This window comes from Salmo salar, chromosome 23 (assembly GCF_965601325.2).
Source record: "Salmo salar chromosome 23, fSalSal1, whole genome shotgun sequence".
Lineage (NCBI taxonomy): Eukaryota > Metazoa > Chordata > Actinopteri > Salmoniformes > Salmonidae > Salmo > Salmo salar.
This window is the reverse complement of record NC_138313.1, coordinates 48,289,500-48,307,435: the sequence shown is the minus strand read 5'-3', so window position 1 is coordinate 48,307,435 and position 17,936 is coordinate 48,289,500. Positions and strand designations below refer to the sequence as shown.

At 38.3% G+C, this 17,936-nt stretch overlaps 1 protein-coding gene across 2 annotated transcripts; it reads left to right on the top strand.

Moving 5' to 3' along the window:
* The first annotated feature begins 1,688 nt into the window (after positions 1-1,688).
* On the top strand, positions 1,689-15,413 carry LOC106584811 (E3 ubiquitin-protein ligase TRIM39). 2 transcript variants are annotated; one of them, XR_006761567.2, is made up of 7 exons: positions 1,689-2,279; positions 3,876-3,971; positions 4,110-4,340; positions 4,704-4,726; positions 12,192-12,310; positions 13,521-15,252; positions 15,308-15,413. XR_006761567.2 is itself a non-coding variant. In XM_014170408.3 (6 exons), exons 1-6 carry the CDS (start codon positions 1,860-1,862, stop codon positions 14,093-14,095), a joined length of 1,464 nt encoding a protein of 487 aa, XP_014025883.1. In that variant the 5' UTR covers positions 1,689-1,859; the 3' UTR covers positions 14,096-15,413. The 2 variants fall into 2 exon arrangements, 1 of the variants encoding a protein (XP_014025883.1); XM_014170408.3 differs by having other exon boundaries at positions 13,521-15,413.
* Positions 15,414-17,936: the final 2,523 nt, after the last annotated feature.

Sequence of the window (17,936 nt, the reverse complement as noted above, 5' to 3'; positions counted from 1 at the left end):
CTACAGCTCTAGCCTTTAGCTCGGTGCAGATGTTGCCTGTAATCCATGGCTGCTGGTTGGGAAATGTACGTACGGTCACTGTGGGGATGACTTCGTCGATACACTTATTGATGAAGCCGGTGACTGAAGTGGTATACTCCTCAATGCCATTGGATGAATCCCGGGAACATATTCCAGTCTGTGCTAGCAAAACAGTCCTGTTTCATAGCATCCGCGTCATCTGACCACTTGTCACTGGTACTTCCTTTTTTAGTATTTGCTTCTAAGCAGGAATCAGTAGGATAGAATTGTGGTAAGATTTGCCAAATGGAGGGCGATGGAGAGCTTTGTATGAGTCTCTGTGTGTGAATAAAGGCGGTCTAGAGTTTTTTTCCCCTCTGGTTGCACATGTGACATACTGGTAGAAATTTAGTAAAACGAATTTAAGTTTGCCCTGTATATCTGTGGATGAATTGTCGGAGTAGAGGACCTTGTGCATTTCAGGTAAAATAACAACCCAATGTTTATATCAAAGGACAAATTAGTTAACAACAGCAAGCTAACTAGCTAAATAGGACAAATTAGTTAACAACAGCAAGCTAACTAGCTAAACTGCCATGAATGTTTAATGCTTTTAGACCGTTCTCAAATTAATATAGTTGGTTCAGAGTTTGTTTTGATATTTCAACCTGCGTGTCCTGATCGCATCTGGTGTTGGTGGACAAAATCAATATGTGCGCGAGCGGTGTGGGTAAGGAACATATTTACTCAGAAGACTAGCTTACATTGTTGCAGTTTTTATATGGAACCAGTATACACATCCCAAATGTTTCATTAAGCCTCCGTTTCGATATGGTCTTTTCCGTCCAAAACCAGATGTTTATTATAATATTGAATATTATAAGAATTAGAAAATGATTGTGTTTATTCTTGTTATGTTTTTTTGTTACATTTATAACAAACCCCATTTAGAGATACTAATATTGTAGCTAGAGATAACATGGTTAAGCTTTTATCTAGTTGGTGTTAAATTTCAGATAATAATGTATTATTCTTTCATATCTCTATGAATATGATTGACATGCTAGTCTAATGTCTTGTTTGTTATTGCTGATAACGATACAGAGTCAAGGGTATAAATTGAACTACCTCGGATTGTCTTTCTCCATGCCTTGCCCCTCTCAACCAGATTTATGCCGTTAAAAAATAAGGTCCACATAATATATCCTTTTAGCAATACATTGTGTTTAGGGAATTTCAACCAAATATCATAACATGATACCCCTCGCTGTTAAGAATCTTTCTGTTACGTCTCTAACATATTTGGTGAAACCACCAAAGTGGACAGACATACTACATCTACTGCATACTACATATACATACTACATCTACATATTACATGTACTGCATACTTTCTATCATCAAATAAAAACAATGTCTTCAAGCTGTATTGACCACAGTGATTTCTCTACACTATCGACTCCTTTAATCATGAGAGATACAAGCTGTCTAAAACAGGTCCATCTACAGACAGGTATTCAGGAAGAACAACCCAAATATGGACATACTGTAAATGTCATGTCATGATTCACTCCACTCCAGACAGTATTGCAACAACCCTTTTCCACCTGACGGTAAGTTACGGTAAAGACCAATTGAACTTAGTAATGAGGAAGAGATACTCTACATGCAATCATTTTCTCTGAACTTTAACTAAAACAAGTCCAGCTAGTCTGTCAGCATTGACAAAGGTTTACACCACCAACACTGAGATCACAAAACATTTCGTAGTTAGAGAGGTGAGGTTTCAGGAACAGAATCTAGAATATAATCTCTTTATTCTAGGATAGTAAGGTTGAAGGAACAGAATATAGAATCAAATGACAGCAAAACCAACAAGCCAAGCTTCACTCTCCAAGGAGGACCTGCTTTGTCCTGTGTGTTGTGAGGTATTCAGCCTTCCCGTTCTGCTGAAATGTGGCCATAACTCCTGTAAGGAGTGTTTAAAAAAGCTGTGGGAATGGAAGGGAGGCAGAGAATGCCCCGTGTGTCGAACCACGTCGAGCTCAGAGAGGCCTCCTATCAACCTGGCCCTAAAGATAGCAGCCGACATGTTTACAGAGCAGAGGACGACCAGGGGAGAGGAGAGCACAGTGGAGGAGTGGTGCCTTCTTCACAACGAGAAGCTGAAGCTATTCTGTCACAACGATGAGGAGCCAATTTGTGTCGTCTGTCAGCTTTCTAACCGACACAATGTACATGCGTGCTGCCCTGTAGAGGAGGCTGCTCTGGAGAAAAAGGTGAGACGGGATGTCCGAAATATTACAGAGCAATTTAGACTGGTGTGTGTGTGTGTCTATCAGTGGAGGCTGCTCATAATAATGACTGGAAGTGACTCAATGGAAAGGTATCTTAGGTAGACATATACATATTGGTAGAGATAAAGTGGCTAGGCAACAGGATAGATAATAAACAGTAGCAGCAGCGTATATGTGATGAGTCAATAGAGTTGGTGCTGAGGGGGTCAACGCAGATAGTCGGGGTGCTTGTCGTGCGGTACACAGAGAGAAGGGTGTTCCTCTGACACCGCCTGGTATAGAGGTCCTGGATGGCAGGGAGCTCGGTCCCAGTGACGTACTGGCCCATACGAACTACCCTCTGTACCGCATTGCGGTCGGATGCCAATCGGATGCTATACCAGGCGGTGATGCAGCCAGGCAAGATGCTCTCAATGTTGCAGCTGTAGAACTTTGAGGATCTGAGGACCTATGGCCAAATATTTCAGCCTCCTGAGGGGGAAGAGGCGTTGTCGTGCCCTCTTTACGACTGTGTGTGTGGACCATGTTGTTTCCACCGAGGAACTTGAAGCTCTCGATCTGCTCCACTACAGCCTCATCGATATGGATGGGGGCGTGCTTGGCCCTCCATTTCCTGTAGTCCACGATCAGCTCCTTTGTCTTGCTGAGGGAAAGGTTGTTGTTCTGGCACCACACTCCCAGGTCACTGACCTCCCTATGTGCTGTTGCCTACCCTTACCAGCTGTGGACGGCCCTTCAGGAAGTTCAGGATCTAGTTGCAGAGGGAGGTGTTTAGTCCCAGGGTCCTCAGTTTAGTGATGAGTTTGGACGGCACTATGGTGTTGAACGCTGAGCTGTAGTCAATGAATAGCATTCTTACATAGTTCCTTTTGTTTAGGTGTGAAAGGGAGTGTGGAGTGCAATAGAGATTGAGTCATCTGTGGATCTGTTGGGGGTGGTATGCAAATTAGAGTGGGTCTAGGGTTTCTGGGATGATGGTGTTAATGTGAGTCATGACCAGCCTTTCAAAGCACTTCATGGCTACAGATGTGAGTGCTTAGTCATTTAGACAGGCTACCTTGGTGTTCTTGGGGCACAGGGACTATGGTGGTCTGCTTGAGACGTTTAGGTACTACAGATTGGGTCAGGGAGAGGTTCAAAATGTCATGGAAGACACTTTCCAACTGATCAGCGCATGCTCTGAGTACACGTCCTGGTTTATCCATCTGGCCTTGCGGCCATGTGAACGTTAACCTGTTTTAAAGTCTTAAACCAAAATCACACGGAAAGACCCAGTAGAAATCTTCATCCAAATCGATGTTAGTAATCACTGTTTTCGGTCATAAGAAATGATGCAAAAAAAGGTTAAGATCAGCATTAAAAAATAACACAAAATAGCAGATTAGCAGAATTCACTGCAGCTTCATCTTATGATTGTGTGTGTGTGTTAATGTGTGTGTGTGTTAATGTGTGTGTGTGTTAATGTGTGTGTGTGCTGGGGGGGGCACTAGGTTATGCAAGCAATGGAATGTTTATTTATGTTATGATCAAGAGTTTTGGATCAATGTTTTTTTGTTTTTGTTTACATAATTATTTCAGATAGAGGTCTCAGCCAAGCTTGATTCATTGCAGAAACACCTGAAAATACTCAACAAGACTAAAGAGGATTGGGAAGAAACCAAAAATTACTTAAAGGTAATTACTAAATTACTTGCGTTTTAAGGAAACAACTTTTTTTCTCAGGGCAGATTGACTACTTTAGTACGTGCGTCTAATTAGTTAGTGAGCTAAATACATACACACATACATATCAATCCATCCGATTAACTGTAGAGCCAGGCAGACCAGACGGAGCGACAGATGAAGGAGGAGTTTGAGAGATTCCACCAGTTCTTGAGGGAGGAGGAGAAGAACAGAGTGGTCAAGTTGAAACAGGAAGAGGAGAACAAAACTCAGGTGATGTGTATGAAGTTGGAGTACATCGAGGAGAGGATCGCTGCCCTCACAGACACCATCAGTGAAGTAGAGACGTCTATACGAGCGGATGATGTGAAGTTTTTACAGGTATCTCATCCAAAATATATTAACAAATTAAATGGTAAATTCATACAGACTGCCTGACATATGTATTCCACATTTTAAGTTAATAAAACCAAAATGTTTAACCTTTATTTAACTAGGCAAGTCAGTTAAGAACAAGTTCTTATTTACAATGAGTGCCTACCGGGGAACTGTGGGTTAACTGCCTTGTTCAGGTGCAGAAAGACATATTTTTACCTTGTTAGCTCAGGGATTTGATCCAGCAACCTTTCAGTTACTGGCCCAAAGCTCTAACCACTAGGCTACCTGCCGCCCCATAAATAAAGGGATTTATTATTAATATAAATCTATTCAATAACATCACATTGTTTTGCTCTACTTCTTTAGGACTACAAGAAGACAAAGAGCAGGTATGTATAGGGCTATTACTACTAACTACTACGACTACCAACTACTACTAACTACTACTACTAACTACCACTACTACTACTACTACTAACTACTACTACTACTACTACTACTACTACTACACTGACTAACTACTACTACCAACTACTACTAACTACTACTACTACTACTATTACTAACAACTACTACTACTACTACTTCTACTACTACTACTACTACTAACAACTACTAACTACTAACTACTACTAACTACTACTACTACTAACTACTACTAACTACTACTACTAACTACTACTACTACTACTGCTAATAACTACTGCTACTACAAACAACTACCAACTACTACTAACTACTACTACTACTAACTACTACTACCAACTACTACTACCACTAACTTCTACTACTACTAACTACTACTACTAACTACTATTACTAACAACTACTACTACCACTACCAACTACTACCACTACTAACTACTACTACTACCACTACCAACTGCTACTACTTCTAACTACTACGACTACTACTACTAACTACTACTACTAACAACTACTACTACCACTACCAACTGCTACTACTACTCCTACTACTACTTCTACTACTACATAATATTACAACCTACTATTACGACCTAATATTACTGCCTACTAAGTACCTAGTACTATCTACTATTACTTCCTAATATTACTACTATTACTACCAACTATTACTACCTACTTGTACCACCTACTATCATTACCTACTAGCATTACCTAGTATTACTACTATTACTACCTACTACTAGTAATACCTACTGCTACTACTACCTACTATTACTACTATTACTACCTACTGCTACTACTACCTAGTAGTAAAACCTACTATTACAACCTACTATTATTACCTACTATTACTACTAGTACTACCTACTCGTACTACCTACTAGTACTACCTACTATTACAACCCACTATTACTGCCTACTATTACAACCTACTATTACTACTAGTACTACTTACTAGCACCACCTACTACTACTACTACTATCTACTAGTACTACCTACTATTACTACTATTACAACCCATAATTACTGCCTACTATAAAAACCTACTATTATTACCTCCTACTACTCCCTACTACTACTAACTACTATTACTACTTCTACTGCTACTACTACTACTACCTACTATTAAAACCTAATATTACTACAACTACTACCTATTATTACTACTTACTAGTACTAACTACAATTACGGCCTACTATTTGTAATATTTGTACCTACTATTACTACCTACAATTACCACCTGCTATTACCACATTTTATTATTACCTAGTATTATTAACTACTATTACAAGTTACTGTTACTATTATTACAACTATTACTACTTACTATTACTACATATTACTACTACCTACTATTACTACCTACTTTTACTTCTAGTACTACCTAATATTACTACCTGTTTATAATACTACCTACTATTACTACTTACCATTACTACCTATTACTACTACATACTATTACTACCTACTGTAACTACTTGTTATTAATAATACCTGCTAATTCTTCATACTACTTTTACTGCCTAATATTACTACATATTATTACTACCTAATATTACTTTTACTACTACTACTAATAACCTACTACTACTACCTATAATTACTACTATTACCACTTACCATTACTACATATCACTACTACCTACTATTACTACCTACTTTTACTGCTATTACTACCTAATATTACTACCTGTTTTTATCACTACCTACTATTACTTCATACTACCGTTACTGCCTAATATTACTACATACTATTACTACCTACTATTACTATTACCACCACCACTACTACTACCTACTACTACTACCACCTACCACTACTACCTACAATTACTACTATTACTGCCTACCATTACTACTAGCACCACTTATTATTACTACCTAATACTACAACCTGCTATTACTACCTGATATTACTACTACTACTACTAGTACTACTTCCTACTATTACGCCCTACTATTACTAGCTGGCATTACCACCTACTATTACTACCTAAAAGTACTAATACTACTATTACTACCTGCTATTACAACCTACTATTACTACCTACTATTACTAACTAATAACTAATATTACTACTATTGCTACATACTACAACTACTACATACTATTTCTACTATTACCACCTACTATTTCTAACTAATATTACTACTACTACATACTAGTACTAATAGTATTACCTACGATTACTATCTACTTTTACCACCTATCATTACCTACTATTATTACGAACTAGTGTTACCTACTATTACCACTTACTATTACTACCTTATATGACTACTATTACTACCTACTATTACTACTTACCATTACTACTATTGCTACATACTATTTCTACTATTGCTACCTTCTATTACTACATACTACTACTACTGGCTACTATCAATACATACTATTACCACCTACTACTACTACTACTACTACATTATATTACTACATACTACTACCTACTGCTCCTACGACCTACTATTACTATCTAATATTACAACCTACTAGTACTAACTACTAACTACAATTATTACAACCAACAATTACTACGTATCATTGCTACTTAATATAAATACCTACTAGTACTACTATTACCACCTACTATTACTACATAATATTACTACTATTGCTACATACCATTACTGCTATTGCTACATACTATTACTACTATTAATACCTACTATTACTACTATTACTACCTACTATTACTACTATTACTACTATTACTACCTACTATTGCAAAGTGTTATTAATAATATCTGCTATTACTTCATACTACTATTACTACCTAATATTACTATATACATTTACTACCTACTGGTACTATTACTACCTATTACCTACTACTACTGCTACTACCTACAATTACTATTATTACCAATTACTACTACTACCTACTATTACTTCATACTACTATTACTGCATAATATTACAACATACTATAACTACCTACTATTACTACCACTACTACTACTACCTACTACCTACTACTACTACCTACCATTACTACTAGCACCACTTATTATTACTACCTAAAACTACTACCTGCTATTACTACCTGATATTACTACTACTACTACTACTACTACTGCTATTTCTACTATTATTAGCTAGTATTACTACCTACTATTACTAACTAATATTACTACTACTACATTCCATTACTACTATTACTACTACTACATACTATTACTACTATTACTACCTACTATTACTAACTAAAATTACTATTATTACCTACTATTACTACCATTACTAACTACTATTACTAACTACTAGTACTACCTACTATTATTGCATACCTACTATTACTACTATTATGAACTACTAGTACAACCTACTATTACTACTATTATGAACTACTAGTACTACCTACTATTACTACTATTATGAACTACTAGTACTACCTACTATTACTAACTACTATTACTACATACTATCACTAACTAATATTAATACTATTATGACCTACTATTACTAACTACCATTACTACTATTATAATATAATAGTACTACCTATTATTATTATTGCCTACTATTACTACTACTACTAACTACTATTACTACCAACTATTACTACTATTACTAACTACTAGCACTGCCTACTATTACTACTATTACTAACAAATATTACGACCATCTATTACTAACTAATATTAATACTATTATGACCAACTATTACTAACTACTATTACTACTATTACTACTAGTACTAACTACTAGTACTACCAACTATTACCACTATTATTTCCTACTATTACTACTATTACTACCTATTATTACTACTATTACTAACTACTATTACTACATACTATTACTAACTAATATTAATACTATTATGACCTACTATTACTACTATTATTGCTTATTATTACTACTATTACTGCTATTACTAACTAATATTTATACTATTATGATCTACCATTACTACGATTACTACGACTATCTACTACTACTACCACCTACTACCTACTACTACTACTTACAATTACTACTATTACCAATTACCATTACTACCATTACTGCCTACCATTACTACTAGCACCACTTATTATTACTACCTAATACCTGCTATTACTATGTCATATTACTACTAATACTACTACTGCTACTACCTACTATAACTACTATTACTAGCTAGTATTAATACTAATACTACTGCCTGCTATTACTACTACTACTTCTACCTACTATTACAACCTAATATTACTACAACTACCTAATATTACTACTACTACTACTACTACATGCTATTACTACCACTACTACTACTACCTACTATTACTACTTCTACCACCTACTATTACTACCTACTATTAACACCTAATATTACTACTACTAATGCCTATCATTACTACCTACTAGTACTAACTACTATTACGACCTACATTTACATTTACATTTACGTCATTTAGCAGACGCTCTTATCCAGAGCGACTTACAAATTGGTGCATTCACCTTATGATAGTACAGTAGTATAGTAGAGTAGTATAGTACAGTAGTACATTGGTATAGTAGAGCAGTACAGTACAGTAATATAGTAGAGTAGTATAGTACAGTAGTACATTGGTATAGTAGAGCAGTATAGTACAGTAATATAGTAGAGTAGTATAGTACAGTGGTACATTAGTATTGTAGAGTAGTATAGTACAGTAATATAGTAGAGTAGTATAGTACAGTAGTACATTGGTATAGTAGTATAGCACAGTAATATAGTAGAGTAGTATAGTACAGTAGTACTTTAGTATAGTACATTAGCATAGTAGAGTAGTATAGTACAGTAATATAGTAGAGTAGTATAGTACAGTAATATAGTAGAGTAGTATAGTACAGTAGTACATTAGTAGTACAAGGGGCGGCAGGTAGCCTTGTGGTTAGAGCGTTGGACTCGAATCCCCGAGCTGACAAGGTAAAAATCTGTCGTTCTGTCCCTGAACAAGGCAGTTAACCCACTGTTCCCTGGTAGGCCTTCATTGAAAAAAAGAATTTGTTCTTAACTGAATTGCCTAGTTAAATAAAGGTAAAATAAATGAATAGAGTACAGTAGCATAGTACAATACAGTAGTATAGTACAATAGTACACTGTTTATTATTACCTACTATTATTTACTATTACAAGACACTGTTATTACTACTACAACTTACCAATACTACATATTACTACTACCTACTATTACTACCTACTATAACCACCTACTACTACTACTACTATTACTACTTATTATTACTGCCTACTATGACTACACTCTACTATTACTTCCTACTATAACCACATACTACTACTACTATTACTACTTATTATTACTACCTACTATTACTACATCCTGTTACTACCTACTACTACTAGTACTACCTACTGCTACTATGACTACACTCTACTATTGCTACCTAATATTACTACCTACTACCACTACCTACTATTTCTAATTATTATTACCACCTACTATTACTAACTACACTTACTACCTACTATTACTAAGTACTATTACTACTATTACTACCAATATTACTACTTACTATTACTTCCTTCTATTATTACATAGTATTACTACCATTACTACCTACTATTTACTATTGTTATTACCTACTATTGCTACTATTGCTACCTACTATTTCTTCATACTATTACTACTTACTATTACTACATACTATAACCAAATACTATTACTACCTTTTATTAATAACTCATTTTACTACTATCACTAACTCATATTACTACTATTACTACCTACTATTACTACATACTAGTACTACCTACTAGTACTGCCTACCATTACTACCTACTATTACTACTATTCCTACCTACTATTACTACCTAATATTACTAATACCTACTATTTCTACCTACCAGTACTAACTACTATTGCTACCTACTATTACTACCTAATATTACTAATACTACTACCTACTATTTCTACCTACCAGTACTAACTACTATTGCTACCTACTATTACTACCTACCAGTACTAACTACTATTCTACCTACCAGTACTAACTACTATTCTACCTACCAGTACTAACTACTATTCTACCTACTATTACTAACTACTATTACTACATACTAGTACTACCTACTAGTACTGCCTACAATTACTACCTAATATTACTAATACCTACTATTTCTACCTACCAGTACTAACTACTATTGCTACCTACTATTACTACCTAATATTACTAATACTACTACCTACTATGTCTACCTACCAGTACTAACTACTATTGCTACCTACTATTACTAACTACTATTCTACCTACCAGTACTAACTACTATTCTACCTACTATTACTAACTACTATTACTACCTACCATTACTAACTACTATTGCTACCTCCTATTACTTCCTAATATTACTAATGCTACTACCTACTATTTCTACCTACCAGTACTAATTACTATTCTACCTACTGTTACTACCTACTATTACTACCTACTATTACTACCTACTATTACTACCTACTATTGCTACCTACTATTACTACCTACCATTACTAACTACTATTCTACCTACTATTACTACCTACTATTACTAACTACTATTGCTACCTACTATTACTAATGCTACTACCTACTATTTCTCCCTACCAGTACTACCTACTATTACTACCTACTATTACTATCAATCATTCAATCAATCAAATGTATTTATTAATCCCTTCTTACATCAGCAGATGTCACAAAGTGCTATACAGAAACCCCAAACAGCAAGCAATGCAGATGTAGAAGCACGGTGGCTAGGAAAAACTATCCTAGAAGGCAGGAACCTAGGAAGAAACCTAGAGAGGAACCAGGCTCTGAGGGGTGGCCAGTCCTCTTCTGACTGTGCCGGGTGGAGATTATAAAAGTACATGCCCATTAAGGCTAGATTGTTCTTCAAGATGCTCAAACGTTCATAGATGACCAGCAGGGTGAAATAATAATCACAGTGGTTGTAGAGGGTGCAACACATCAGTACCTCAGGAGTAAATGTCAGTTGGCTTTTCATTGCCCAGCATTCAGAGGTCGAGACAGCAGGTGCAGTAGAGAGAGAGAGAGAGGGTCAAAAACAGAATGTCCGGGACAAGGTAGCACGTCCGGTGTACAGGTATTACTACCTATTATGTAGTCTAGTGGATAAAGCGTTGGGCCAGTAACCGGAAGGTTGCTGAATCGAATCCCTGAGCTGACAACATAAAAATCTGTCATTCTGCCCCTGAGCAAGGCAGTTAACCCACTGTTCCCTGGCCGCCGAAGACGTGCATGTCGATTATGGCAGCACCCCTGCACCTCTCTGATTCAGAGGCGTTGGGTTAAATGTGGGAAGACACATTTCAGTTGAACAACGGACTAGGTATCCCTTACCTACTGTTGCTAACAACTATTACTAAATAAAGCCAACAATTGTTTACATTCTGTTTTAATTGAAACCTTATTGATGATAAATCCATTGTGTTTCAGGACCAAAGGTCCCCTGAGAGAGCCAGAGTGTATCAGAGGAATCCTCATAGACGCTGCCAAACATCTGCAATCACTCAAGTTTGGAATCTGGAAGAAGATGGCAGACATTGTCCAATGGGGTGAGTATTGGCTACATGTTTTTTTTTTCACAGCTATTCCTGCAAATTCCAAAAAGCATTTAGATAGTTTTGGTATCCAGAACCAGATCTTCCATGCCACAGACTACCATTTTGATCAGGTAGAGAAAGTGTCCTTATACATAAACAAAATGTATGTTTGTGCAACCTGTTGATACAGAGCTCAGTGGTGCAGTCAAACATTCAGTCAGACATTCAGTCAGACATTCAGTCAGTCAAACATTCAGTCAGTCAGTCAGACAGTCAGTCAGACATTCAGTCAGTCGAACATTCAGTCAGTCAGTCAGTCAGTCAGTCAGTCAGTCAGTCAAACATTCAGTCAGTCAGTCAGACATTCAGTCAGACATTCAGTCAAACAGTCAGTCAGACATTCAGTCAAACAGTCAGTCTGAAATTCAGTCAAACAGTCAGTCAGACATTCAGTCAAACATTCAGTCAGACATTCAGTCAAACAGTCAGTCTGAAATTCAGTCAAACAGTCAGTCAGACATTCAGTCAAACATTCAGTCAGACATTCAGTCAGTCAGTCCGTCAGACATTCAGTCAGACATTTAGTCAGTCAGTCAGACATTCAGTCAAACATTCAGTCAGACATTCAGTCAAACATTCAGTCAAACAGTCAGTCAGTCAAACATTCAGTCAGACATTCAGTCAGTCAGTCAGACATTCAGTCAGTCATTCAGACATTCAGTGAAACAGTCAGACATTCAGTCAAACAGTCAGTCAGACATTCAGTCAGTCAGTCAGTCAGACATTCAGTCAAACAGTCAGTCAGACATTCAGTCAGACATTCAGTCAGTCAGACATTCAGTCAGTCAGTCAGTCAGACATTTAGTCAGTCAGTCAGTCAAACATCCAGTCAAACATTCAAACAGACAGTCAGACATTGTCAGTCATTCAGTCAGTCAGTCAACCATTCAGTCAGACATTCAGTCAGTCAGTCAGTCAGACATTCAAAACATGTTTTTGGATTCCCATTGTCAAGAAATTAAATGAAGATATCTGTATGCTGCTCTACCAATTAACACACACCTTCTGCTCTACCAATTAACACACACCTTCTGCTCTACCAATTAACACACTCCTTCTGCTCTACCAATTAACACACAACTTCTGCTCTACCAATTAACACACACCTTCTGCTATACCAATTATCATACTCTGTAGTAATAGATGTTTCTCCTCCTTCCAGTCCCCATAACCCTGGACCCCAACACAGCCCAGTCCAACCTCAGCTTCTCTGAGGAGTTCAGCAGGGTGAGGTACAGCAGAAAGAAGCTCCTGCCAGACAACCCCGAGCGCCTTACTAGCCGCATCTCTGTCCTGGGAGCTACAGGATTCACCTCCGGAAGACACAGCTGGACCGTAGAGGTGGGCCAGAGCAGAGACTGGTACATCGGAGTCGCCCGAGAGTCCATCAAACGCAAGTCCACCATCTTCCTCAACCCTGCTGAGGGATTCTGGGTAATCGGGTTGTGTAACGGGGAGTCGTACTGGGCCCAGACGTCCCCGCGGACGCGCCTGGAGGTGAAGAGAGAGAGGAAGCCGTGGAGAATCACTATAGAGCTGGACTACGACCGAGGGAAGGTGCTGTTTCTGAACGCAGTAGACTCAACGGTGATACACATGTTCAAAGAGAGGTTCACTGAGAGGATCTTTCCTTATTTTGCTCCTGGGATGTATGAGGAGGGAAACACCTCCCATCCCCTCAACATCTGTCCCCTGACTATATCTATAGAGGTACTGGACCAGATTAAACTACCATAATACCATCTGTCCCCTGACTATATCTATAGAGGTACTGGACCAGATTAAACTACCATAACACCATCCATCCCCTGACTATATCTATAGAGGTACAGGACCAGATTAAACTACCATAACACCTCCCATCCCCTCACCATCTGTCCCCTGACTATATCTATAGAGGTACAGGACCAGATTAAACTACCATAACACCATCTGTCCCATGACTATATCTATAGAGGTACAGGACCGGATTTTACTACCATAACACCATCTGTCCCCTGACTATATCTATAGAGGTACAGGACCAGATTAAACTACCATAACATCTCCCGTCCCCTCACCATCTGTCCCCTGACTATATCTATAGAGGTACAGGACCAGATTATACTACCATAACACCATCTGTCCCCTGACTATATCTATAGAGGTACAGGACCAGATTATACTACCATAACACCATCCATCCCCTGACTATATCTATAGAGGTACAGGACCAGATTAAACTACCATAATACCATCCATCCCCTGACTATATCTATAGAGGTACAGGACCAGATTATACTACCATAACACCTCCCATCCCCTCACCATCTGTCCCCTGACTATATCTATAGAGGTACAGGACCAGATTAAACTACCATAACACCATCTGTCCCCTGACTATATCTATAGAGGTACAGGACCAGATTATACTACCATAACACCTCCCATCCCCTCACCATCTGTCCCCTGACTATATCTATAGAGGTACAGGACCAGATTAAACTACCATAACACCATCTGTCCCCTGACTATATCTATAGAGGTACAGGACCAGATTAAACTACCATAACACCATCTGTCCCCTGACTATATCTATAGAGGTACAGGACCAGATTATACTACCATAACACCTCCCATCCCCTCACCATCTGTCCCATGACTATATCTATAGAGGTACAGGACCAGATTATAATACCATAACACCTCCCATCCAATGACCATCCATCCCCTGGCTAGCCATTTGTAATCACCATCACTATTCAGTAGTCAAGTGTGCAAAAGATGTATAGTCAACCATATTATAATTATAGCCATTGATAAAGGTCAGAAAATGTTTAGTAGCAAACCAGCTAGTGGATCTTGTGTATTTCTGACCATGCGTGTTTATAATAAACTTTGTGTACTTATAGAAGGTAACCTTATATGCTGTACTTATAGAAGGTACTCTTATATGCTGTACTTATAAAGGAACCCTTATATGCTGTACTTATAGAAGATACCGACAGACAGGTTGAAATAATTCAGCAGTAATCTATTAAATAAAACTATCTATTGGATTTAAAAAGGTCAATAATCCTTTTCCTTCTCTTTGGGTTTGGTCTTCCTCTACTTGTCCATGTCTTTGAGTTTGGAGTCCAGCTTCCTGTGTATATAGGCCTTGTTGTTAGGATCTACAGACGTGTCCTTGTGTCCACTACCAGCATACAGAACCCCTTCTTTACTGATCCTCATCCTGGCATTTTTTTTATTTTTTTTATTTTTTTAATTCACCTTTATTTAACCAGGCAGGCAAGTTGAGAACAAGTTCTCATTTACAATTGCGACCTGGCCAAGATAAAACAAGCAGTTTGACACATACAACAACACAGAGTTACACATGGAGTAAAACAAACATACAGTCAATAATATAGTAGAAAAATAAGTCTATATACAAAGTGAGCAAATGAGGTGAGATAAGGGTGGTAAAGGCAAAAAAGGCCATGGTGGCAAAGTAAATACAATATAGCAAGTAAAACACTGGAATGGTAGATTTGCAGTGGAAGAAAGTGCAAAGTAGAAATAGAAATAATGGGGTGCAAAGGAGCAAATAAATAAATACAGTAGGGAAAGAGGTAGTTGTTTGGGCTAAATTATAGATGGGCTATGTACAGGTGCAGTGATCTGTGAGCTGCTCTGACAGCTGGTGCTTAAAGCTGGTGAGGGAGATAAGTGTTTCCAGTTTTAGAGATTTTTGAAGTTCGCACTGGCCTTGGCTTGGTCTCCACACCCATGGACCTGGAGGAGTTACATAGAGGAGTTACAACACAGTTACATTTTATAGTAAGAAGAATATAATTGAACTTAGCTGAATAGAATAGAAAGGATATTTTCACGTTATGGAGATAGTACGCATATGAAGTGACTATGTTGAGTGTAAAAGTGATAATTTGAAAACAGCCGATGTGAGTAAGACCTTTAAACAGGTCAACATTCACAAGGCTGCAGGGCCAGATGGATTACCAGGACGTTTACTGCGAGCATGCGCTGACCAACTGGCAAGTGTCTTCACTGACATTTTCAACCTCTCCCTGTCCGAGTCTGTAATACCAACATGTTTTAAGCAGACCACCATTGTCCCTGTGTCCAGGAACACTAAGGTAACCTGCCTAAATGACTACCGACCCGTAGCACTCACGTCTGTAGCCATGAAGTGCTTTGAAAGGCTGGTCATGGCTCACATCAATACCATTGTCCCAGAAACCCTAAACCCACTCCAATTTGCATACCGCCCCAACAGATCCACAGATGATGCAATCTCTATTGCACTCCACACTGCCCTTTCCCACCTGGACAAAAGGAACACCTATGTGAGAATGCTATTCATTTACTACAGCTCAGCGTTCAACACCATAGTGCCCTCAAAGCTCATAAATAAGCTAAGCAGTCCCCTCCTGTACTCCCTGTTCACTCATGACTGCACGGCCAGGCACGAAAGCAACGCCATCATTAAAGTTGCCGATGACACAACAGTGGTAGGCCTGATCACCGACGAGACAGCCTATAGGGAGGAGGTCAGAGACAGGACAACAACCTCTCCCTCAACGTGATCAAGACAAAGGAGATGATTGTGGACTACAGGAAAAAGAGGACCGAGCATGCCCCAATTCTCATTGATGGGGCTGTAGTGGAGCAGGTTGAGAGCTTCAAGTTCCTTGTTGTCCACATCACCAACAACTAACATGGTCCAAGCACACCAAGACAGTTGTGAAGAGGACACGACAAAACCTATTCCCCCTCAGGAGACTGAAAAGATTTGTCATGGGTCCTCAGCTCCTCAAAAGGTTCTACAGCTGCACCATTGAGAGCATCTTGACTGGTTGCATCACCGCCTGGTATGGCAACTGCTCGGCCTCCGACCGCAAGGCACTTGTTATTTTAATTTCTTATTCTTATCGTATTTTTTTTTAACTGCATTGTTGGTTAGGGGCTCATAAGTAAGCATTTCACTGTACGGTCTACACCTGTTGTATTCGGCGCGTGTGACTAATCAAATTTGATATCTTAAAAATCAAAGCGTATAAGGGCTGCATGGTGTGACTATAGGATATTGATGATTTGAGAAAGTCACGAGGAAAACTTGCCCCAGGCTCCACAGCTGTTCTCTCGTCAAGTGATCCCGCCGATCCGCCTTTGTAGGCTACTTCGGTTTTATAGCGGAGCTGTGTTTAATATGAGAAGCTGAGAAATAAATATGAGAACACTTATTTCACTGCCCCGACAGGTGATATTCCGCCCGAACTCTGTATGCCATGGGCTCTCCAACCTTGTTCCTGCAATTACCCAGTGCTTAATTCAGGAAACCAAGAGAAATCTGTTCCCTAAACATCGATAGTAACATGTTTTCGCAACGAAACATATTTCACTAAACTGTTGACAGCCTGTCGCGTGCTCGAGAAAGGAATGAAGGATAGAGGAGATGGAAACACATTGTGGTGAGATATTCTGTATAGCCAGAAAGCAAAAACTTGCTTCATTTTCTCCCGTTTTGCCTGACAAAAACCTACATTTATGTGATCCATATAAAATACAGTTTATACGTCTCTACGGAGGCATTTTG